At 38.3% G+C, this 25357-nt stretch overlaps 1 protein-coding gene across 3 annotated transcripts in view; it reads left to right on the top strand.

Annotated features, from left to right (window-relative positions):
• SLC25A13 (solute carrier family 25 member 13) overlaps positions 1 to 25357 on the top strand; it is a 101492-nt gene that overhangs the window by 47472 nt on the left and 28663 nt on the right. For all 3 annotated transcript variants that reach the window (XM_037383658.1, XM_037383656.1, XM_037383655.1), the window contains 9 exons: positions 3018 to 3157; positions 9767 to 9913; positions 11499 to 11637; positions 12494 to 12587; positions 12759 to 12843; positions 15025 to 15109; positions 15565 to 15723; positions 22371 to 22423; positions 23467 to 23547. In XM_037383658.1, the coding sequence (XP_037239555.1) occupies positions 3018 to 3157; positions 9767 to 9913; positions 11499 to 11637; positions 12494 to 12587; positions 12759 to 12843; positions 15025 to 15109; positions 15565 to 15723; positions 22371 to 22423; positions 23467 to 23547 (983 nt within the window). The remainder of the gene's footprint in view (positions 1 to 3017; positions 3158 to 9766; positions 9914 to 11498; positions 11638 to 12493; positions 12588 to 12758; positions 12844 to 15024; positions 15110 to 15564; positions 15724 to 22370; positions 22424 to 23466; positions 23548 to 25357) is intronic.

Below are 25357 nucleotides of genomic sequence, written 5' to 3'. Positions count from 1 at the left end.
TTTGGAGGAATATTTGTACTTATGTGAACCTCTGAAGCAGACGTGTAGCCTTTGATCTCTAAAATAGACAAGGCAAATACAGATGCCCTGGATGTAGACCTTGCTGTGTTCCTAGCTGGCTTGATGATGTTTTAAGTGCCATTGCTGTGGCTTCCTTTGCCATTTATAATGCCCATAATTAAACATTGTGTTTAGTCTGAAACTACCATTTTTTCACTTCTTGATGTTTGAGCTTTTTCACTTCCTGATGTTCTCTTGAGCTGCAATTTTTATTTTGGGCCCCAGCTAAGGAAGGTTTACAAGGCACAGAGTTGGGGAGCAAGATGCATTGTTCCTTCAAGATAGCTAATGTATAATAATGAATTAAAATAAAATTACAGCGGCATACCCAGAGGACATTCTGTAACTTTCATATTTTAACAGTTAAAGTAAAGATTGTGGGGAGCCTGGCCCAATCAGAAGGAATTTGAGACTGCTTTATACTAGCTAAGACTTTCGTATCTTTTACCTCACATCAAGTAATAAAGCACCTTTTTTCTCTGACAAAGACAAATCTGGAGTCCAACCAAACATAGTTTTTGGTAATGGTGACTTGTTCCTAATCTCATCCAAACAGTATCAGTGTCTTGCTCTGGCGAAATTCTGGAGGTCGGATGAGAGGGAAGGAGGAAACTGGCGAGCATCCGATTTCTGTGTGAGAGAGAGGTACCGGAGCTGTTCTGGGAATATCATCATTCCTCTGGAAAAGCAAGAGTGGTCGCTAACAGGAAGAGACAGCCTTCATTTCCTCTTGTTTGTGGGCAGGACAGGTTGTCGTCTTCATGCTGGTTGCCTTCTTTGAAGGAAGTCTGGCAAAAAGCAGGAACTTCATAAAGGTGATTTCCAATGACATGTGGCAAGGTGCCTTGAGCTGTGTCAGTAGGAAGCATCCTAAATAAAAGACTTTTGGCAGAGGGACAGGACCTCACCCTGAACCAGTTGGCTTTCCCTCCGGTTGCCTTGAGAGCAGAATTTTGCTCCTGAAGAATGCTGGCGGACAAGATCCAAGCTGGCTTTGATGGAGCTTGAAGACATGAATGAACAATGCTGTGCTGGGGCTGCTGATGTTGCTTGGAGAAAATTCTCACAGTACAATAGGACTTGAAGTTCTGAATGTTATGAATTTGAGGTTAACTAGGGTCAGTCTTTCTGTTTGTAAGTTAAATCCAACTTGCTGTTTTGCTACTGATTCTCTGGGATCTGTGGGTGCTGTGTTTTTAAAGATGAAACTACTGACTTTGTCGAGGGATGGGAAGAGGTCTGCAGTATCATCTCTGGTTTCTCTGTGAAGTCCCCTCACTGTAGAACAAGCTGTCCTTACGGGTAACACCAACTGCAGTGCTTTTGGGTCAGTGCAGCAGGGCATGTGCCCTTTTCACCTGCTTGGGACCATTTTTTCCTTTGTCTTTATCTTTCATTCACTTGGGCGCTTCCTGACATCGTCCTGGCTCTTGGCTGTGCCATCCCACCGTCACTTTTTCCTGCTTCCTTGCCTGAAAGTGGGAATTCCGCCCTGGCTGGGTTTTCCCAGGTCAGCAGAGCCACGGTGCCTGGCTGGCATGGGCTGAACCAGAAGCCAGAATTCAGCTTGTGCAGGAGACAGGACCTCACGGCCCCAAGGAGCTTGTGGTGCTGGGGTGAGCTGGAAGGCATCTCCCAGGCCTGCCTGGTAGCCAGAGTCTGGCTCCAGCGAGGTGGCTCCCAGCTCATTCCGGACAAAGGCAAGCACAAAGCTGTACTGATTTCCTTGACCACAGGCACCAGCCACGCTTGGGAACTGGCTTCCAGCTCTGCTGCTTACAGAGACAGACAGGAGCTGAGGGTTTGGGCTCCTAGTCTTTCTTCCACAAAGCATGAAGGGAGCAGGAGACAGCTCCTGGCCCTGCCTGTGGGCAGGGAGTGTCTTCTGGGAACCAGCTCTCTGCGCTCACAGGAACTAACAGGAGACAAGAACTGGCACTTGCCTGGCGTGGCTGGAGGAGTCGCACAGCAATTAGGAAGGTGTGTAGCAGCTGGGAAGCTCTGGCCTTGAGCTTGTCTTCAGAAGATATATTTGCCTTGTATTTTTGGCCGAGACAGACTATCACATCGAAGTGAGGGCACTGTCGTGCGAGACAAGTACTTCCTCAGATCTTATTGCTGTTTCTATTAGTCAAAATACGCACTGTCCTGTTTCAGCAGTGTATGGTCCTTTCTACTGATTGTAGACTTGGTGTGTTTCAAACAGTTGTTTCTTCACCAAAAACGCTGTGTATTACCAAAACGTCTGCCAAGCCCATAATAAACTGTTGCCCAGTTATGACTACTAAACTGAACTAAACTATGAGGCTTGCATTTAGATGTGGTCAAACAGACTTGTGCTGCTCCTCTCCTTGTAGCAGAGAACTGGGGTTAAAGTCTGCTTAGTGCTAGAAATGGTGTAAGTTTGTGTTCCTGCCTGCCGTGTCCCTCCCACCTCTGTCTTGCATGCTTCTGTAAGGTAACTACAGAAAAGTGGATCCTGAAATACTGGTATTTTTGTAGTTGATTTGTTTGAATTTGGAGAACTCTGGGAATAATACAAAAGCCTGAATTATAGTTGCACAAAACTTTCATTGTTAGCAGCTTGAAAAGATTATGCTGAAAATTGGTTGGCTTTAGTCATCTTTTTATAAATTGTGTTTTAATTTTAATCTTTTCTTGTTTGACTTTGAAACTTGAAATATCTAGTTGAGTCCCTTCTAATGAATTGTTGTGAATGTAAAACTTGACAAATAAAAAGATTATTCAGACAGAATTTGTGACCGTGTTCAAAACTTTATGATGATTTTGGTAAACAAAAAAATCAGGTTTGCTTTACAATATGTTGCTAATTTATATGAACAGTATTGCTTTCCTGTTTGAAAATATCATATTTGTTTATATGCTTGCCTCTATTGTTGTTTTGTTTTATTTTATTTTATTTGATTATTAAATGAACATTTTTCTTTTCTTCCCAGAGGATGCTAAACAAGTTTTTGGCCAGACCACGATTCATCAGCACATTCCTTTTAACTGGAATTCAGAGTTCGTACAGCTGCATTTTGGAAAGGATAGAAAAAGACACCTAACATATGCGGAATTCACCCAGTTTTTACTGGTGGGTCTAATAGAGTACAGTTTGTCAAGAGTAATAAGAATGATGCAAGAATCAAAGCATTTGCAAACTTGCCCAATGCCATGCTGGTAGGAAAGTTGAAAGTAGACCAAGTGCAGGCTTTTACAGTCAGAGTTGTGGACTTCTATAGTGTGTTGATAAATAGGAAATGCTTATCGTAAAAGTGCTGATTCAGGCTAGGTGGAGTCTTTTGTTTTTGGCAGCTGTGTGCAGAAGGTAATCTCTTCGCTTGGGTAGACAGAGACATGAAATTAAAAACGTAGACCTCTAAGCCTGAAAATCTCTTGTATATTTAAATCCATGAGTCAAAGAATGTTAAATAACAGTATTGAACATTTTGGACCCAGTTGCCAGACTGGTATTAAGAAGTACTTCTGTCTGTAAACAGCATGTTTACCAAACATGTATTTAATTCAGTGCTGGTATCCAATAAAGATGTTTTGCTGCAAGCCCTTTCCATGCACTTCTTTACTTTTGATTTTTTTGAATTAAAGTATCTCAGATAGGGTAATGCTACTTAGCTTTGCTTGTGGTATACAGAGAATAAAATACCATCTTTCTTTTGCAAGGAATATGGCTATTCATACTTTGGGGTACTTTCTTACAGAAAGTAAAATATTGTGCAAATAAAAAAAGACCTACCTGTATTTCAACTGTACTGTTAAAAATAGTCTTCAGTAGGAAAAATGATCCTTGAAGTGGTGAAACACGTGAGTTTCTTATTTGTATTCCTTCTGAATACTTAATGCCTGTATTAGTATTTACACTAGAGAGTTTTAAAATGGGAACCTGCTTCAAGACTACAAGGTTTCTTTTTTTCTTGTTTACACAAGTATGTTAGTTCACAGTAGGAGGTGGTATCATTTTGATGAGGAATAATTAAGATAATGCTATTGAGACAAATGTTTCAAATTGACTTTGTAGAACAGAGTCTAATTAATTTTGTATGAAGAGGACGTCAGGTATCACATGATTAAAACATATTCCCTTAGGTTTTGTATTGACTATTGTAACTCCTCAGTAGCTGAGACATAGACCAGTTTTGTGACAGAATAGTGTACTAGAACCTCTTTTAGATAAAAAAGCAAATATGTTACTTGATTAGGAAAGTGCCTCTGGCTACATATTCTGGTGTTACCGCCTTACAGCTACAGAATAGTCCCTGTATATGTATCCCAGGATGTATGGATTAAAATCACAGTCATAACAGAGTACTAGACCCGTTTGCCTCATGAATCTGTTTAGAGGTCTGAAGAAAACCCGAAGAAAACCCCAAAATGAAAAAAGGACATTTTTTTGCCAATTTAAAAAAAACACCAAAAGTGTGGGGATGGTGAGAGAGGTTAAAGCCACAGAGCTAAACCAGCCTGTAACCTCACGGCTGGGTATTTGGAGAATTTGAGTTCTTCCTTTGTGTCTTTGGGTTCTTCTGTGTTTCTTCTTTGAATTAGGAAAAGCAAGAGCTGAGGCAGGAGTTCTCTGACTTTGGAGATGAGTCCTAACTGCTAAGCTTTCTCCTGTGGAGGGGTGTTCCTTTTTTCTTGTCTGAAATTACTTTTCTTGGATGTGATCACATTCTCAGGAAAGTTGTATTTGGTTTTGGTGTGTCTTGTCCCTGCCTCTTTTTCTTTCTTCCTATTTTTTTTTTTTTAACCTGGCTCTACTGCAAAAGTGAGTATTAGCTAGTTGCAGTGTAAAGGTTGACAGAGGAAAAAGTAGCAGAGTAAAAGGTTGTGTTGGAACATGTCAGTGGTCCTCATGAGGCAGACAGCCCTTTTGGTGATGATCCATACAGGACAGAAAGAGGGAGGAAGAGCATAAACCTGGAGAAATAAGGATGACAATTCTGTGTGTCCTCTAAAGAGGTGAGAAGCATTCAGGAAAAGTTCTAAGGCTGCTAGTAAAGATGCTTACAGCATTGGTGCAGGCAGCAAGAACTTTCAAATAAATTAATTGTCTGCTATCGGGTACAGTCTGTTAGGACGCTCAGTCAGTCACCATAATTGGGTACATCTGTTTACCCACTGTCTAGAGCTGTAAATCTTTGCAACACGTAAGTTTCCCTGCTGACTCTTGCCTTGCAGCATTGTGTTACAGATACTGAAGTTTGGGTACAGTAATGACTCTTAACACAGATTGGAGAGTTAATGTTCACAGGCATAGAAGTCTTCCTTTAAGCTCCGAAACCTTTGGTACTCTGACAACTGACATTCTGCCTGTGCGTGAGTCAGTCTTCTTGGTAGGATGTCTAGACCTTGGACCTTAGACAGCAGGAGACCACAGTGGATACCAAATTACCTTTCTGCATTCCTGATGTGTGAATGCTCTTTACATTGTACTTAACATGGACCAGATGGTGTTCTAAGTTGCTTCAGGTACTGCTTTGTAAGTACAATGCAACTTGCAACTTTTAATGAAATAATCCAGCTAGATTCAAATTCATTTACGTTGGGTCCTATTATGCCACACAAAGTTGTTACATATTCATTATCTGTCACAGCATTTGGGCTAATCATCACTTCTGGCAAAGCTGAAGGTATGTGGAAAATAACATTAGTATATTTTATCCATGCGCAAGATGGATCTCTTCTGGCTTTAAATAAGAAGAGTTTAGATGGGAGTCTGAATATTTATATCCTGCCAACACTTTTTTATCTATAGTGACAGAGATACCCAGAAGTATAGCATCCAAACTGCTTGGCTCGAATACAGTTAGCAATCTATTTGCATAAACCCAGAGCTCAAGGTGTCTTGGTTTACCCTGCTTCTCATTTTGCTAGCTTACAAGCAGCTCATGTATCTCCACTATATACCTGTCACATCTGTATCTGTTTGGATATGGTCATGTTCCATCATCTTTTCAGTGGCAAGTCTGCTTCATGAAGAGCAACATTGGCCCCTTTCTCAGCACATACAACCTATTCTGCAGGATGAATTTTAACATGTTTATGTGTGGGCCTGGTAAATCCATTTCCACACTGTCTGGGAATTTACTTGTGCCCAGCATATTAGTTGATGAAGTAGTACTCTTCATAATTGAACCTCGGGATCTACTCCAGTGGAAAGGATTGTGCTGTATCTGATGACTTGTAGACCCATTGGGATGGAACCCCAACATAAATTTCTATCTAAGTGGAAACTAAAGAAGCTTTTAATGAGCTGTAAGTGAAAGCTGAGAAAAATCTCTAGATAGGAAACAATTTAATGAAAATTCTGGTGCCAGTGTGCCTGCCATGATGTGCAAATTAATTTTTCACAAAGTCTTACACTACCTGGGGCAATTCTAGAGTTTCAGCATCAAGGGAGAAACTTGTTTTCGAAGTATATCCAAGTTTACAGAAAGTCTAGTCAGAGAAGGTACTTTAGGATGTGTAATTTGTATTGCAAAGCAGTGGGGATTGTATTTCTTTAAACAGTCTGTCTAGGTAAACAATACTGGACTGAAATAGGTGAAACAATAAAAATTACTGCAAATCAGATCTCTGAACACCATGACTTTGCTTTATTGGTTTTCAGTTTAAGGTGGTATTTTTAATACTAGCTGTGTATACACAGCATAGATGATGTTACGAACATCTCATAAAGATTTCCCTGATAAATTGTTAGTAGCTACTGAGCCTCATTTTGAAACATAGTCATGCTGTGAGATGTCTCAACTTTAAGGCTTGGAGACTGAGGGAATAGATAGCCTTTCTTTTGAGTTAAACACTTTGAGTTTATTATGTTATTATGCAGGGTACAGTGATTAGAGAAGTCACATCTGTCTGGGTTTTTTTGTGACAGGTTTTATAGGTAAAATTTAGTTTTGAGACTGTGTTACCATGTAATGGTCTGCATGTTCTTACATGCTGTGTTGCTGCCGTGGTCAGGTTTTTGAGAACGTCACATGGCTGAAGGTCTCTGTGCCTTTTTCTGCTTGGTGCAACTGGAAAATGTGTAGCACAGCTCAAAATAACCATAGCCTGAAAAGACCCTACCTTTCTGAGAAGGTGGGATGAATCTTCTCTATTTGCAGTATACTTCAACCATTTCATTTCTGAACTAAGGAGGAGGTGCAAATGGGGAACTCCCAAAGACTGACATCATCCTATTCAGCTTTGTCTTGCTGTCTTACCAACAGCTAAGCAGCTCTTTCCTAGCTCACAAGAACATAGGCAAATGACAGCACTGAGTCCTTGACCGTGTTTAACCAAGTGGGATAAATTCTCTGTAGTGGTTTCCACACGTACCAAAAGGATTGAACGAGTCACGTGAGCAAGGAGAGGATGGGGTGTTTTGGCTTGAACTCAACTGTAGTACTAACAGACTTTTTGCAATTAGCTGGGTGATGACAAGAAACATGCACTTAATCTTTTTGGAACATGAACCCTGCTTTGTTTCTGTGGCTGAGACATCGCTGTCAGCCAGGGTCCCACCGATGGTGTGCGTACCTCCAAACTCGCTGATGGGTGTTCACAGATGGTGACACATTGGACTTCTGCAGGTGGTGATCAGGTTTTTTACTGCATTTTAGTGCCGGATTCTGCCAGCAGCTTCAGTGGTTAAAACAAATCAAATGAGAGAAGAAAACAGCAATATTCACATTCAGCAACATTACATTCTCATTTAATCCTTCTGCTAAATGATTTTTTTTTCTTTGGTGATACTGCCACTTAATGACAAACATTTTGTTTGTTTGTTCATATGTTTCCACCTGCCAGGTGGTGAGTATTTAGGCATACAAGACTTATTATACCTAACTCCTCTTCAGAGCTCTCTGCCTCCTGAGTAGCTGCCTGCCTCAAGCTGACAAAGTTTTTTTTGTTTTTGTGCACCTCCCACCATAAGCCTCCCAAAATTGCTTGCTTTCAAATTTCTGTTGAAATTATAGTCACAATTGGGGTGAAGCAAGGACTTACATGGCTGCATCCAGCCAGAGTGAATATTATTGCTGAATGGTAACACCTCCACATAAGGGGCTGTAATGTAAGGGAAACGTGACAGAACTGAAATTGTAATACTTCAAATTATAACCCCCACAAACATTTCTCATCAAAAGCAGAAATTTCTGAATAATTCTGTGAGTGAAATGCAATGTTGAAACATGGATCGATCAGTCCTTTACCCCCCTGCCCCTTTCCTCCTTCTGCCTAATATATTGGGAACTTTACATCATACCTTTCGGGTCAGGGTACAGTGGTTTAATTAGAAATTAGGGCTAAAATTGTAGAGGTCAGGAGGCTGAAATGAAAAGACAAGCATGGTTTGAGTGGCAGCGTGCATCGGTGGTCGGCGTGAGCTGAATGAGCAGAAGGAGGGATGGCGGCTGTGCTGCCAGCAGGTCTGATCCCACAGTGGCTGAATTTGCCTTTCGCCCTTCACTCTCTGTTCCCTTGGATGCTGCTGTGAGATAAATACCAACTTACAGGAGATCATAATCACCATGAATACATTGTGCTGGTGATTCTTGGCTTAATATGACTTTTAAAGCATATGTTTGCAAATGTAATAGAAATAGTAGGATAGCATCATGGTCCACTGCAAGACTTGCTTAGTATTGTTGACATACTTTTGCTCTGATTCCATTTTCTGAATAACTGAGTTTGAATATGTATTCAGACTAAGCACTGTATTTCCAGTGAAGAAGTTTTTATAAGCCTTTTATGAAAATTTAAAGGGAGGACATGGCAACGACTTGTTTTCCTCCATTCGGCAAAGAAATACAGATTGGGAAGTCTTAACTGCATCACCAAAAGATATTTCTGGTTTTGGCAAACCTGTAGAACTGAACAAAAAATTCATATGTATTATCAAGTTACTATCTGTGCAGGATTTTTCCTTTTAAATGAAAAATTAAAAAATAAGAGAGTAGTCTAACAGTAATTTGTGAAAAAAGGGTGTGGGTCACAGTAGGAAAAGATAGTTTTGGGAAATCAAATGCCTTTGTTCTCCTCTCAGGGGTACATTTGAATCACAAAATGAGATTATCAGGTGGTTGCATCAGATAACACTTGTGATTGATCTCTGCCTGTTACTAGTGCTGAAATACTGAGAACTAGCTTTCATCAGTCATGATACAAGAAATTCTACGTTAAACTGCTGGTGTCTTTTGCAGATAAATAACTTTGTTTTAAATGAGGATGCTTTTTGAGGGGATGCTTTCAAGATTAGTGGGTGTCTACATGGAAATCTCTGATCCTTGTATTGTCCTTGTTCAAGAAGTCGTGAATACTTTTACAGAAAGTATTTTGACCTGCTGTGACACACGTAACAAAATGGCTAATGCATATCATGGGACATTTTAGTGTTCACGAGTGGGAGATTACCTGCACTGGTGTGTTGATACATGTCCTCATTTTTCAATTAAATGAATTGTGTGACCTAATGTCCAGACAGCAAAGAAATCATGATGGTTGTCATAGATACTGGGCTCAATGATGGAGACCATTTATGCCACTGGTAGAAAGGCTGAAAGTTACACATACAATATCCAGTTAAAATTAGATTACGTATAATTGTGTTTTGTTAAGTGTGAGGTATCTTGTATATAAAATCTATTAAGGTGATGATTTTGAACTTAACTTTTGGGTTTTTTCCCCCATATGTTTTCAGGAGATACAGTTAGAACATGCAAAACAAGCTTTTGTGCAGCGAGACAATGCTCAGGCTGGAAGAGTCACCGCTATGGACTTCAGGGACATTATGGTCACTATCCGGCCCCACATGCTGACACCATTTGTAGAAGAATGTCTAGTAGCTGTGAGTAGTTCTGGTATCCTAACTGGCAAAGACCTGAGATAAAAATGTGGGATTCCTTTTTTATGTACCTTGACCATGATACGTGGCATGTAGTCCAGCTTACGGATGCATGTTTTTATGTTTAGTGGTTATTATCTACACATATAAAAGTTAACCCTCATTGCAGAATACGTACCCTCAGTGTTCCTCATCATATGAGATAAAAGACTAAGCAGGTAGGTGGACCTTAGTAATGGCCTACAAATGTAGAGTTTGCCTGACTATTTCCAGTCACTCCATCACAGTAGACTTGTGTCAAATATGTTAGAATGCCTCTGCATCCCATTTAGGAAGTCATCCTCAAAGGACTTGCTTTGTAATGTCAATTCAAAGCTCCCAAGTGTCATCTCCAAGAACATGGGACAGTGTATGAACTGGAACATCAGCCAAGGACATTCACTATATATTAACTGATAGTTGTTACACTTGAGTGTATGCTTTTTTTCAGCTTGAAGTACCTAAACCAAATTAAATATTACAATTCTGCAGTTTCACTGAAGAAAAAACAAAGGTACATTTGGTTTTCACCACAGTTTCTAATCTTGGGAACTTGTAGCAGCACTTTCCAAGTAATCCAAAGTCTGGCCGTATCCAGGTTTAAAGAAATCTGTTGTGCTTTGATTTGCAAGGGAGGATTCCAGGGAGATGCGTGAAGTGATGAGAACTGCATACCCTGGACAGAATATTGGAAGAAGCATAGAGCAAAAAGCATAGCCACAAGACTTGGGGACTGACAACGAGATCTGATACTTTCTTTGTTGATTTTCTCCCCAGTCTTGTCAGCTTTCTTGGGTCATATACTCTCACAAAACATAAGATTTTTGATTCTCCTTCAAGGTCAATTAAATTTTGGTAAGCTTATGTATTGTTTTCAGAAATTTGCTTCATCAAGAATCATGTACTTTAAATAGGGAATTGGTCCAATAGTTTTTCTATGTGCAGCCCCAACACCACTTTAAAATAAAACTTCAGGCTCAGTTCACATTTGAGTATGAGTAACTGTTTGAACCTCATTGTTCCCATTTTGTTTGACTGCCTGATAGAAGCCTGAGAGCTTACTGCTGGTTTTCCATGACTTGAAGTGCCTGTGAATTTCATATTTCAGTTGACCTTTTCCAGAATGCGTTTTGATTTTGTTAAAATTTTCTGTATAGTAATATACTTTACATGTAGAAGTAGATTTCCTCATTACTAGAAATAAGCCAGCTTATGAAACATTTCCAACTGAAGCACTACTGAAACTTGAACTTTGTAAATTACTACTGGTTATGTTGTTATAATCCTGCATATGTATTTGTTTAGGTTTGTAGGGTGGGGAGAGTTTTACATTCTGGTTATGATTAGTTTCAGTAACATAAGAATCTTTCATAGTTTTCTTTATTTTGCAGGGTGTTGGTTTTTTTTTTTTTTTAAAGCAAGCCTTTTAAAGAGCAAGTGCTACTGTTGCTCTTGCAAAATAACATTGTTTGAAAACCTTTATTTCAAGATTTTTCTTAGTCTGTAACAGTCTCCTTTCTCTTTTCTTCTTTTACTGTCTCTACTCTAGGCTGCTGGAGGTACCACTTCCCATCAGGTCAGCTTTTCCTATTTTAATGGATTTAATTCTCTCCTTAACAACATGGAGCTCATTAGAAAGATCTACAGTACTCTGGCTGGAAATAGAAAAGATGTGGAAGTCACTAAGGGTTGGTAAAAATGATTGCAGTCTGGAAGTATCCTTGAGCATTTGGTTGGGGTGGGTGGAAGGAACGACCTCATCTGTATACTTTTAAATCTATGGGAGGGGGAGAAAGCCAGCCTCGTTAGCATTCCTTGGTGCACCACTCGGTTTTGTACACTGCTTTTGGAGTCCGCCCTCCAGGTTTTTCATTTTGTTTCAATCAGAAAAAGGTCCTAGTAAACTGGCAGTGGGGGCAGGGTGAAGAAAGCATGTAAAGATATTTAAAAGTTTAAAAAACTTCCTAGGACTCCTGCCAAATTGGCAGCCTATTAAAGTGACCTTCAAGGGTAGTTGAAGAATTCCATAAACTTGTATTGGCGGCACAGTAAGCTGATCTACAAGCTTGGAACAAGATGTTATCTGCTATATCTAACCACTTTTATAGATAATACCCCGTGCAATGCCAAAGTTTCATTAATGTGGCCTACTGGGACTGTGCCTGAAAAGTTCCACATCTCTTGACTCCTGGTTTGTTTTTTCTGTTTGCTTTTTTTAAATTTTTTTTCCCTCTGACCTGCAACTGATTGATTCCGTATGTCAAATATCCTAAATCCTGCTGATAGTGCTAAGCTTTCAGACCAGAGTGTTGTACTTATTTGCATGAAGTATAGACCATTTAAAACATACATTTATGTAGTGGCAGGAGCACTTTTGTGGTGGGTCACTTTTATTCCCTTCTCCCTCCCCCACCAGCATCTTCTACTTAACACTAAAATATAAAACAACTCTGGGGTGCTCTGGATTATTTGTTCTGGTTCGATTTGTTGTTTGTTTTTTTTGTTTGTTTTTTTTTTTTTTTCTATATTCTTATTCTGTTGCAGAGGAGTTTGTTCTGGCAGCTCAGAAATTTGGTCAGGTTACACCCATGGAAGTTGACATCTTGTTTCAGTTAGCAGATCTATATGAGCCACGGGGGTAAGTGGAGAATTATCTGTCCTCTCCTTTCCTCTCCTCTCCTCTCCTTGGAAGGAGTGGGAGGTGGTGTTGGGGAACAGGGAAGTGTAGTGTAGTAGCCGCATGCAGGTAACTTCTTGTGATCTGAAAGCCCATCTCTAAGCAAACACTAAGCCGAATTAATTTCTTCAGGCGCATGACGTTAGCTGATATTGAAAGAATTGCTCCTCTGGAGGAAGGGACACTGCCCTACAACCTGGCTGAGGCTCAGAGGCAGGTAAGAACAGAAGCCAGTATGATGCTATTACCTGTTTCCAGTGCCAGGTAAATTGATAGCCAACCTTCTCCTGTGTTGTCAGCCAAGTTGCTTCTCTCTTGTGTTCTGTAATAATCTGCGAGGAATAACTTCTTGTTAGAATTTTGTTAATTTAAAACATCAATTTAAAAACTTGTCATGTCTTCTCCCTCTCTTCTCTTTGCCCCTTTCTCTTGGCCTGCATTTTGACAGGTTAAATGTAATTTACTTCAGAAAGATAAAATGTACGTGAGTGTCATCCAGCCATCCAGTAAATATTAGGTGTATACCTAATTAAGGTGTTAATGTTTTGTGGTTCTGTTACTCTCTGTTCTTTTTAATGAGGAAAGAAGACTTCCTGCTTCCAGTATGGATGGCAAATTCAGCATATAGGCTATTAAAATGGCAGCCCTTGTTCTGAACACACATGCATGTCCCTGGCTTCAGAATATTCTCTGCTTTGCCTTGTGCTCTGCTGAGTCTCGAAATAGAGATGATAGGTAGTCTACCGTCATAGTTTCAGTAACAGCATTAATGTTCTCTGCATTTCCAAAAACTAAAGGATATTGACTTCGATGGCACAACAGCGAATGAAGTTTGGTTGTGTTTGAAGCAAAAAGAAAGAGGAGTGGTTTTTAAATGTCAAAGCTGTTGATCTTTTAGTTTTCATGTTATTCTAGCATAGCTTATGTTTTCATTGACACAAGTTTCTATACAGATAGACTTAAAACTAGCTCTCTGTTTCTGTTTCTTTCTGTGTCTATTTTAAGGCAGTCTTAACTTTGTGTCTTGTGAGACCAAGGGGTTTTTTGTTGGGGTTTTTTTTTTCCTGCTCTGGGTCTGTGCGGAGACGCCAGTTTGACCACAATGAGTTGATGCAGGCTACATTTTTAGGACTACCAGGCCGTAAGCCAGGCCTGTGTGTCTGTGTACCCATGTGGCTCTTTTGCTTCTCTTCTTCTCCTCCCTCCCCTACATGTGAACGCCCCCACCACTGCTCCAAGACAGTACCTAGGGTGGCGGTTTTCTGTTTGTTTGAGCAGTGACTAAATGTTGACTATCTTGGGTTGAATTCAAATGAGTTGGCTCCCAAAAGCTCATCTATTCCTAGAAGACTCCTTAAAGGAGTTAAAAGCATTTGCATTGGACTGAATATCAAGTAACATCAGTTACAATAGGTGGCAGTAAAATGAAGCCAAAGATGTGGTGCTGAAAGTAGCAGCTTCTTCAATTTTAGCTTTGGGGCCAGTGTCTTTGTTAGTATGATTTATGCCATTTTATGAGGCTAGGACATATGAACCTGTTTAAATCTTACCATTTCTTCTGCATATGTGTCCTGCCTTTTTATTTTTCCATCCAGTTCCTTTTTAACGTCAACTGCTTGATGCTGAGACTGAAAAGATTTTCAGCTACACTGATCCCTTCAATTTATTTTCAGGCCAGCTCTACCTACCTTGGAATATTAGCTAAAACCTAAACCCATTGTCAGGAAAAAATACATCCATGTTTTTATTTTGTTGTTTTATTTTTAGTATCCTTAAAAAAAATTACAAAAAGCGATAGTAAGTATGGAAGGCTTAACGCCCGTGCAGAACTTCTATTTTTCCAATTCTTTCATTAGATAGCAATTTGACATCTGGAGCTCTTCTGAAATTTATTTTTTATTGGGTTGAATCTAGCAGTCACAGACGGTGAGCAAAATGAAATTGTGGGGTCCTTTATGAAACGTTATTTTCCTTTAGCTAATATGTATGAACAATGATTGCATACTTGTTTTGATGGCCTGAGAAGTAATATGTATACCTGGTTTTGGCAACAGTAGAAAGAAATTCCAAACTGGACTTGCTTTTAGCTGTAGACAATGAGTGACTTAAGATGCAATATGTGTGTCCTCATACGCACATTTAGACCATTGATTTTGGAGTTGTATAATTTTGTTGTAGTATCAGTCTTTTCTTTGCTATTCCACTCTGAAGAGGCTACATTATATGGCACGTAGAAATCAGTGGAAAAGCAATAATAATGGAAAACAAGATCTCCAGTGTACTGTGGGATTTTTTCCAGGTATCTGTATACTTATATTTGTCTGATTGTGAGACATTCTTTTCAAATACGATATTCTGATTATTTTTTTTCCTTTTGTTTTAAATCCTGCCTTGACAGAAAGCTCCAGGCGATGTGTCTCGACCTATACTCATCCAGATTGCAGAATCAGCGTACAGGTTTGCCCTTGGTTCAGTTGCTGGAGGTTAGTCATGGCAGAGCAAAAGAGTATTCGTCTTCTCTGTTTGGGTTTTTTCTTCTTCTGCCCTTTTTCCCCTTCTGCCTTTCATTTAAGTGTGGAAGGCTTCTCTGTCTTTCCCTTGGAGCTGTGTCTAAGGGATGGGATGACTATAAGATTGAAGAGGAAGGGGTCATCTGGTCTACAAGAGTTTTGGAATTTACAAGCCATTGGAGTTTGCAGGTGGTGTTGCTATCTGATTTGTCACCAAACCAGTTTCAGAAGAATCAGATTAATAACGAGGTAGGGCCAGGAAGTGCTTTTGGTTAAAACTCTGGGAGGTACTTTAAAGTATCCAGAATATAACTTGGAGAAAAAGGTGTCAACTGATACTTGAGATGTAAATGTGGAAGATGACAGTGGCAGTCAAACACTGCAAATGCAAAATCCTGTTTTCTTATAGCTTGATTTTTATTTTGCAGCTGTTGGAGCCACTGCAGTCTACCCAATTGATTTGGTAAAAACTCGAATGCAAAACCAGCGCTCTACAGGCTCTTTCGTGGGAGAACTTATGTATAAAAACAGCTTTGATTGCTTCAAGAAAGTGCTACGTTATGAAGGTTTCTTTGGGCTCTATAGAGGTAAGTTTAAGTTAGTATGTAGTAATGATAAGTAATGATAATATATATGCAAACTTCTTGATAATTAAAACCTCATTGTAATGAGAACATTTCTGTAGGACATCTCTGTCCTTTCCTTCCTTGTCAGCAATAGGGCAACAATAGCAATATCCTACAGAAAAAATACACTGCTAGTCAAGTTTTAATTTCTTTAGTAGTCCTTAGTACCACCAAGAATGTTTTGCCCCGTTTGGTAAGAAGTTAGATCATCCATTTTTAGTTTTTTGTTTCAGTGTTCTTTCTTATCTATTTTCTTTCTATTTAAAAACATCGAAATATAGAGAAAATACGGTACCTTGTTATTAACCAGATCTCTTTTTGTGATATCTTTTGTGACAAAAGCGTCTCTCTGAACCAGTTGCATGTGCTTCACTAATCATTGCGAACAGTCGTCAAGTCTTATGTATACCTCTTCTTAGCTTGTCACTGTTAAGTCAGCCAGAGAGATTAACTGGGTTTCAACCCACTTAGCTTTATATACGTAACCAATACACACAATGATGAAGTTAGCTGCTCCAAACTCCCCTTGTAGTCAATGGGGAAAGCTCCAAAAGCTCATTTACTCTATTCAGGATGTAAATCATCCTCACTTTGGGTATCTTAGGTAAGTGCTTGCAGTTACATGGTGGCTTTTTTGATTTATTTTGTCCTTGTCCCAGTTATGGCATCAATGTTGTAAGTTCAGATAATGCAGAAGTATTCATAAGGAATTATGAACTACTGCATGAGACTACAGTTCTTCTCTGTCACAGAGGTAAAGCAAGTTATATTTCTGGTATCCCAGTTATTGAGATCTCTTATTCTCCTCTGGCATATTCATTGGGGAGGATTTGAAACTTCTGTTAGTGACCTCATTGTTAGCCCGCTTGCTTAGAAACTTCTTTTAACTTTTGAAAATAAGAATATTGTAATGACAGAAATTAATTGCTAAAAGCAGTTGAGTCAGAAATAAAGAATGGAGGATTTCAGTAAAATATCGTTCTGATCTGGCAAAGCTATATGCACCTGAAAAAAAGTAACAGTTTGTAAGACAACATGTGAAACAACATTAAAAGTAAGTGGTGTGATACATTTGCACTCTAACGTATGACCCAAGTTACTGGAGGTTGGCTAAGTAGCTCCTCTGCAAAATACAGACTTTGTAATTATTTCAGCACAATTGGAGATGGGAACGCTCAGTTATTATTGACTGAGTTTGAGGCAATTTTTTGAGTAGGCCTAGTAATTTAATGAAGAGTATTGACATGGTTTCTATTTTGTAAGAATTAGAGCAATCAGAATCATAAAAAGTCCCAGTTATTGGCTAAAGAACAAAATGTATTCCCTGCAAATGGATGACTGCTTTTTCCAGGATCCTGAAAAAATAGATATGCATAATTCCACTGTTATGTGTTTCTGTCTTACCAAAACGCTGAAGCACAGTGATTTTTTTTCCACCTGGAAAAAAACCCTTCAGAAATGTCATAAATGCTTATTCTTAACTCCCATTTACTTGTCTTGGTTTTGGAACGATTTTTTCATTGGCAAATATGGGGAACTCTAGGAACCTTTGTTAGTATAGCTTATCCTCCCATTCCCCATCCCCTTTACTACTTTTCAGGCTTCCAAGGAGTATGGAATAGTGAAATCTCACTTTGGTGGAGCTGAATTTCTAAGCCCTGGGCAATAATCTCTGGATTATATAGTAGAAATCGCGTGATGGCAAAGAACACCATCATTTCAGAGGCAAATTGAGACCTATGTTTCTGCAGATTCTCTGTTTGAAGGGCACCCTTATTTAACTTCTCTTTTTAAAGAGTCAAATAGAGAAAGCTGCTTAAAAATCTGGAGCTTCCTCTGTGCAGTTCTACAAATTCGGGCTGTTGCTTGCTTTCTAAGGAGGTAATGTGGGAGAAGGCTGAGCAATAGAGTGCAGAATAAAGGTTTCCAGTTAAGCTTGAAAGGACAAGAAAATTTGAAAGGAACTTTTTATATCTTGACCCAATTTAATGCAGTAAACTTACAGTGAGAATCATCTTGCTCTGGGCTTAAATACTACACTAGGTAAGACAAACTACAGAGCGCATTACTTTATGCTGCTCATGGGTAACTGGTGCTCTTTCTTACACTGTGGTGTATTCACAGTTAAGTAAATGTGGGGGTTTGTCCCCACTGGAGGAGGGAGTAGTCATTGGTAGAGTTCTGCCACTTAGCTGAATAGTGATACAAGCCTTTTAAAAAATACAGTAGAAACATTTGGAGCAGTGGTCCCTTTGTCACGACGCACTGCAAGAAAGCAAGCAGGAATTATAAGCCCTACTCTGAACTCAGCCATTTCACATATTTTTGATACAAGGCACATATTTTCATCCTGTGAACTGGTTTTTCTATTTTGTATCGTTATTTTATTCCAAACTTTCAAAGGACAAACCCACCATGTTCTAAACCACCATTTCAGATAAGGATAAATTACACCATCTTGTGGATATGAAGAGACGACTAAATTTTGTTTAATATCAGTTTGTTTCTAAGGAAATCAGTCTTTCCACTGGGAAGATACATTGATTAAAAAAAAAAAACCAAACCACCAAACCCAAACATGATATAAACCTCTGTAGAATCTTTAAAATATGCTTTTTTTGAATGCTGTGTTTTTAGATACTTTTTTTTTTCAAGAGTGTACATCTGAACTAAATTTTTAATCTGTCTCTTTCTCAGCGTGGCTGAAAAGACTACACATCTCATATACCTATAATTTACTGTTGTGTCTACATTTATACCTGAAATACGTATTTAGAAAATCACAATATTTATATATATGCAAATATATGAACATTTTGGAAGCTGTGATTTGTCAACATCTCTTCCAACTGATGAGGTCACCTACATTTCTTAATAATAACTTTAATCAGAAGTCCATCTGATGAGTCACAGAATAATTCACAGTCTTAGGCAATGCATCTAGTAATTTCACCTATACTTGATAGAAATTTTATGAGAAATTTAAGTACCAGAGATAAAATGTAGTTCATGAAAATGCTCAGTAGCCATGCTGTTAATGCCACTTCTCCCAGAGGACGAAAAAGACAGGAAATGCCGTGGAAGACACTGTCACCGGTGATCATTAACTGTTAAGGAACTTGTTAATTTCTTCTGATGGTGCTTCTAGCACTGCAGTGACTCCACATGCCATCTCATCTTAGATTTTAATCATTCATTCATCATCCAGCTTCATTATGACTGCTGGATTCCCATGCTAATGATACAAGACCATGGCAGAAGCTTTCCTCCAGAAGTATGCAGTGAAGTACCGTTTCTGTAGAAAGGAAGTACAAGCCTACTCCTACCCAAGTCAGAGCACAAAATTCAGGAAATTTCCATTTCCAGTTGAGGGAGCTGTGCTTGAATGGCAACTGGTGATTAATTGTCCAGTTTCTCATGTGAATCCTGTAATAGAAAAATGTGGCAATGTTCCATTACCACCTTTCTATCAGATGTCCAAATTTTTTCAAATATTTTATCTACACTGAGCAACAACTCCTTCAGTCAGTCATTTTTTTCTAATATGAAAGGGAAATCACATCTGTTGCACAGTGTAAAACTGAAGTTTCAGTGTTAGATGTCTGAAAAAATACTTCAGCCAAATAAGATTTATTTTTTTTTTTTTACTAGATGCAAGCACTACAGCTGGGCTGGATGAGCTGTTGCATGTATATTCACAATGTATTTAGACTGGTTTCAGAAAGTAACTTGTATGATGTCGTAAACGGAATACAGTTCTTAGTGCTCTCTCTCCCATATACCTTCACCTTCCCATAGAGTCCTGCTACACAGTGTGTCAAATATGAAGTGGTGCATGGTAATTGCTACTAAAAAGCCTTGGATATATGAAAATGGGTTGAATAACATGTTTACTGTGTACTGTACTAGCAGGCTGCCTATCTGCAAAATGAAACGTATGCCACTTATAGCATCAGAGAATAACATTTTTGAGACACTGTCAGATGTTTCTAAGCCTGTCCTACATCTGTGTATGTGTCATATTGCTGATCTCCTAATGAATAGTAACACTGAAAAATTTCTAGCATGTCAGAATAACCCCAACAGAAAAATGACATTTTCATATGTGTACCTTGATGTGCTTTCTTCCTTCCAAAACTTACCACCTTTATCATGTTCAGAAATCTTTCAACAGTGTTTCAGGGCTCCCATCAAAACAATAAAGAAAAGAGAATTTAGTTTGGATGGTCATAACCTCTAGAATGCACAGGTACCACTTACAGATGGCTTTATTACATAGGTATGAGGGCAGATGAATAGTCCCTCTACCTTCCTAAGCTGCTGGATATATAATGCTAAATATATACCAAAATTCTGTGTGCAGTAGGGAGAAAAAAAAGAGAAAATGCGCTGGAGTTTTGATTGTTCAGTTGGGGTTTTGGGGGTGGTTTTTCTTGGGGGTGTTGTAACTTCTGTTTAATCTTTCTCTTCTACATTAAAGTTTTATGGAAAGGTTTGAGTTGTAACAGTTTCATTCAGATTTGAGTTCAAAAGGAATGGAGCATATGGGGAAAAAATAACTTGTGCCAAGATAAACATGTTTTCCCTGTGATTTTACAAATGCCTTTAGAAATGCAAAGTCTTAGGAGCTGAAAAATGAGAAACAGTAAAAAGGCCATCTTCAGATCAATCTAGTGAAAATTTCTCTTGCTTATGTTGCTTCCAAAACTAGAGGTTCATACAGATCTCCAACTGGACTATTTTTATGATTTTGTATCTTGATATTTTAAGAATGTCTTTTTCTGTAATTTATTTGATACGATGTAACTTCAAAGTCATGTTATATACAGCTTAGGTATAGTAATACATGCATACGTGATTTTAAAATTTATGATCTCCAGGTTCTTTTGGAATGACATGTCTGCTTACAGACCTGCTCTAATTCTACTGGATTAGGTTTAGGATCAGATAGTGTGCTTGTAAAGTAAATGGAATCTCTGAAGATACAGATTCATTATCCATAATGTCTGTACAAAGCTATACATGTCCTATAGTAAGGTGTAAGTATCATAGCAGTTACAAAGATAATTTTGTCTGTATAAGGCTAAAACGGAAAAAAAAAAATGCTATTCATTGTATGTCCTTGTGTTTTCTTCATAGTGCTACAGAAAACATAATATTTAATTACACAGTTTTGACTGTCTTAATGGTTTTTTACTGAAGTCTGAATTCAAGTCACCTGTGCAACTAAAACTGAGAAATTCAAATCTTGGAATTTAACTTACTCTGCAGAATCTCTTTTTTTGAGCAACTGTGTATGAACTGGGTGTTAGTGTATTCTTTTGTTTGAATATTCAGCCATATCAACATAGCTGTCTTGGGCAAATGTTAGATGTGTATGTGTATCAGCTGTATATGCAATTAATTACTCTTTTTGACACTTGAAATACAAAAATGTTAATACAGGTGCAAAATTTTAAAGGCATTAGTATATAAATATGACTGGCCCTCCTGTTGCCACAAGCCAAATAGTTATATTCTCCAAGTTCATTTCCTTATTAAGAGCATCAGTAGTAACCAGTGAAGCTGATGGATCATAGCAGGATGGAATAATACACTAATCCAGTGCACATATGTTTTTTCTCTTTCTTAGTCTGACATTTAGCTCTTCAGGAAAAGGCTTTTTGGCACATTAGCTCTTAAGAGCTGAAACCTTGATTGGCAGCTTTCCCCAAAAATAAAACCGTGGAGAGGTGAAAACGCCAGGTTTTGTAGAAGGTACCCAAAGGTGCTGCCTGAGTTATTAAAACAAAGGGGGTCTGCATCAGGAACTCTAGCTAAGGTGATATTTTTGCATTTCTGAATAGTGCCCTAGTTTCTTCATGCTGATGAATGCTTGCCAACACCATTCTAGCCCCAGACTTAGTTGGTAAGCTTTGCGTATTTGTAGGTTGTGTTTTCCAAAAATTCACAAAATATCAACCGTTCACTTCAAGCAAGTGAAGCTGATGGAGATTCCCGCTTCCAGTTCTGTAGTGCATCACTTCTAACACAACAAAATAGGAAATTCCATACCTGGGGAAAAACTTTTTTTGTTTTAAGAACTGTTGAGTTTGCTGGGCAAAGAGCTCAAGAATGCAGTCATACATGTTTGAATGTTTTGCATTATTTTGATTCCTATCCTCTTGGGTCCTGCCATCTAATGCCATTGGTTTTGCCAGAAAAAGGTACTGCGCTCACGATTTGCATTGAATGCATCGTGTGTCTCACAAAATTAATCAGTAATTCTTAATTTTTGTGTGAAGATGCAGAAAATAGATGTTGGTTTAGGACAGAGTACTGAAACGTAGTTGGCAAATCTGTATTAATGTTTAAGTGTAAAGTAAGCTAATATCACAGATTTAAAAAAGCTAAAGTAACAAATACATATAGGCAGTGGTAGCACTTGAAGGGGTGGCACAACGTTTGTTTTCAAAATTGAATGTTTAAGTACTGTCATTAAATATAGTAACACAAAATTACTGTAAAAATTGGCTGTTTCTGCATGGTGATCTTTACGTGTATTTGTTGATTTGTTTAGTTAAAACCAAGTTACTCAAAGAATTGAATTCTCTGTTTCCATGTTGCAGGTCTGTTACCACAGCTATTAGGAGTAGCACCGGAGAAGGCCATAAAACTTACTGTAAGTTTGCAAATGGATTGTTTTCACATTTCTCCACATCGTAAAGTTCATCTAAGTACAATTAGTGTGTTAAGGATTTTTTTTATCCTTAATGTGTCAGAAACATGGTAGAGTGTATTCTATCATTTTTTGCTTGATGCAAACTTAATTACAAAAAGCACAAAGCAACTGTGTGTGTCTGATTTGTGAACAGTGGCATACAAGTCACATGCAGATATATGCTTGTACAGTTTAAGAATCTTACTGAAAACTTAGTTTTGGACTCGCTTCAAAATATAACAAGCTTATTCAACTTGTTCAGCTCGTCTGCTTGTTTGTAAATAGCACAGGCCTTTGGTTTCATTTCATAGCAAAAATGAGTAATTATTTATGGGACTTGCAGGGCTTTTTTTTTTATCTCCATGTGGGTCCTGTATGTTTAAATCTAGCGCAATAAGAGATAATATGAGCATGTAGTGAAGTCTTGGTAAGAAAGGAACTTGCTTGCATGCTTTTTTTTTCCCTGTAAGTGTTTTACTTCTGTAATTTTGTTGTTTCTTGAATGATTTTAAGGCACTGAAGAATTTCTTATTATAACCCAGTCCTAATGTATTGGTTATTCACTGATAAGCTAGTGTTCACCAAAGCTAGTAGGATGCATTTAAAAAAAAGAAAGGTACTTAATACTATTAATTGAATTACTATTGTGTTAAAATTTATTATTGAACATTCTAATATTGATTTGAAATTACATTTACATTTGTAAATGTAATGAGCATTTCTAAAATCTGAAATTATTTTATCATTAATTTTCAGATAATTTTATTCTTTCATTAGCCATTGTTACTGTTTTCCAATAATAATTGTTTGAATTATGCTGCATATCTTTGTTAGAAAAATGTAGTCAGCTTTACAGTATTTCAAATAAAATCTAAGACTTGTTTGATATCTGTTAGTTTGTTATCTTCATGGATGTATCAGTTGCACACAATTTGCAGCTGATGAGTGTTTTCTCCGACCCTTTAATTTATCATCTTTCCTTTCATAAATGTTTGTTTTTTAAGGTTAATGATTTTGTGAGAGATAAGTTTATGACTAAAGATGGCTCTGTCCCACTGGCTGCAGAAATTCTTGCTGGTGGCTGTGTAAGTATCTTTCATTTCCTTCATATGAGATTGATGAAAGTGCACTGTGTAAGATTAACTGTGCGGACTAAGGCTTCTGTTTAACCACAGATCCGGTTCAAGAGCAGACTCTACTAGAGCATCTCAATTCTTTCCTAGATAGGCCAGCCGTTTTTGATGAAAGGGTAAATGTTTCTGTGCATCGTGCCTTTTAACTGCGCTGTATAATTCTCACAGCTTAGAGTTTGTTTCCTTAATAAAGAATGTGTCTTTATTCATGTTGGTTGTAGCTTACGGCCTGAAGAGGATTCATGCTAACCTTTCCAGAAGTTAATAATTAGTTACTACTTTGTGGCACCCACTCTGCCACGTCACTTCTTTCCTGATGTGTTATTGCACCCACTAATTTTCACTTTTTGCAGTGATACTGGCTTTTTGAAATGGCAAAAACTACTCATGCTTCTTTGAGTTCATAGCAGACGTAGGCTGTGTAATGTTAACTCAGTACATAATGCATTCCTGAGTGTAGGCTGTATTTAAAACCCGCTAAGTATTTAAGAGTGTTTTGCTTGCACAAAGTAGTATCTTAATGAACAACTGGCATATTACTGGGTAAATGATAATACTTCATGGTTTGGTCTAGTTCTGTCTGTTCATATTACAGCTTACTTTATCTGGTGTATTGATTTTGTTCAGGCAAATGTAAATACTTTAGGTAAAATGAATAGTTGTTCAAAGACCAGTGCACTTTACAGATAAAGAACACTGTTTATTTAAACCAGCTTTGATCACTGGGGCACAGCAATTTTGGTATATTTTCAATCTATCTTTGTTTCTGCTGTCATAAGACAGATGAGGTCACATTTTCAAGCAGCTTCTACCTGTGTCAAAAACTACAGAGAGCAGCAACTTAAAAACAAATGCTTGTGTCTTAACCTCACTGGGTGCGGAGATTTGTGCTGTATGTGCTTGCAGAGAGCATACTATGATTATCTGAGCCTCAGGGTGCAGTGGCTCAGTTGCATTGCAGGCTGAGAAGCCCTGGCTTTCTGTAATTCTCAGGAGATGGGGCAGGATTTGGCTGCTGTCTCACTGCTCCTTCTGTTTGATCATTGACCTGTTGTAGACTGCCAGGTAGGATCCCCTTGTTCTGTAACTTTAGGAGCATTCAGGGGAGGAAAAAAAAGAAGGGGAGGGAGAGAAGAATGTGGGTCTCTAAAGCCCTAAATAAAAAGCATGCTGTAAATGAAGGAAAAATGCAATAAAGTGCTTGCAGAGTAAAAAGTATTTGCCCCTTACACTAATAAAAAGTCTCATGAACATAGCAGCCATAGAGAATTCAGCAAAATTTTCATTTAAAATGTCATTTGATCTAGAGTTTTTATTTTTACAGACTGCTGTGAATTTTTTAATGCAGTACAAAAAGCACTCTTTACAGAGACCTGTCATTCATGAGAATGCTGCAGCAAGCTTTTTGCCAGTAGTTCATTGTAAACTAAGGATCTGCTTTAAGAGATAGGTGGTTTGAGACATATTTTAAATGTGCTGTAAATGTTGGCTTGTCCTATTTGGTATTTGAAATACATATTAACAATGAGATGCTGCATAAAGTTGTAGCAGTAGACGTGCAGTGGCAGAATGCCCTGAGTTTTCTTTTAACTGGAGCGCTCCACTTAAGGGCATAGTCCAGTGCCAGGTAGATGGGTTGCAACTTGCCTTTTCTGCAGGTGGTCTTTGGGCTTTTTTTGTAATTTTAAACCCAATTCAGACTAGCAACAGAGACTCTCATTACAAGTGTTGCCTAGTTTTTTGGGGTGAATTTTTCTCTCAT

This window comes from Falco rusticolus, chromosome 4 (genome assembly GCF_015220075.1).
Source record: "Falco rusticolus isolate bFalRus1 chromosome 4, bFalRus1.pri, whole genome shotgun sequence".
NCBI lineage: Eukaryota > Metazoa > Chordata > Aves > Falconiformes > Falconidae > Falco > Falco rusticolus.
This window is presented reverse-complemented; position numbering and strand designations above follow the sequence as displayed.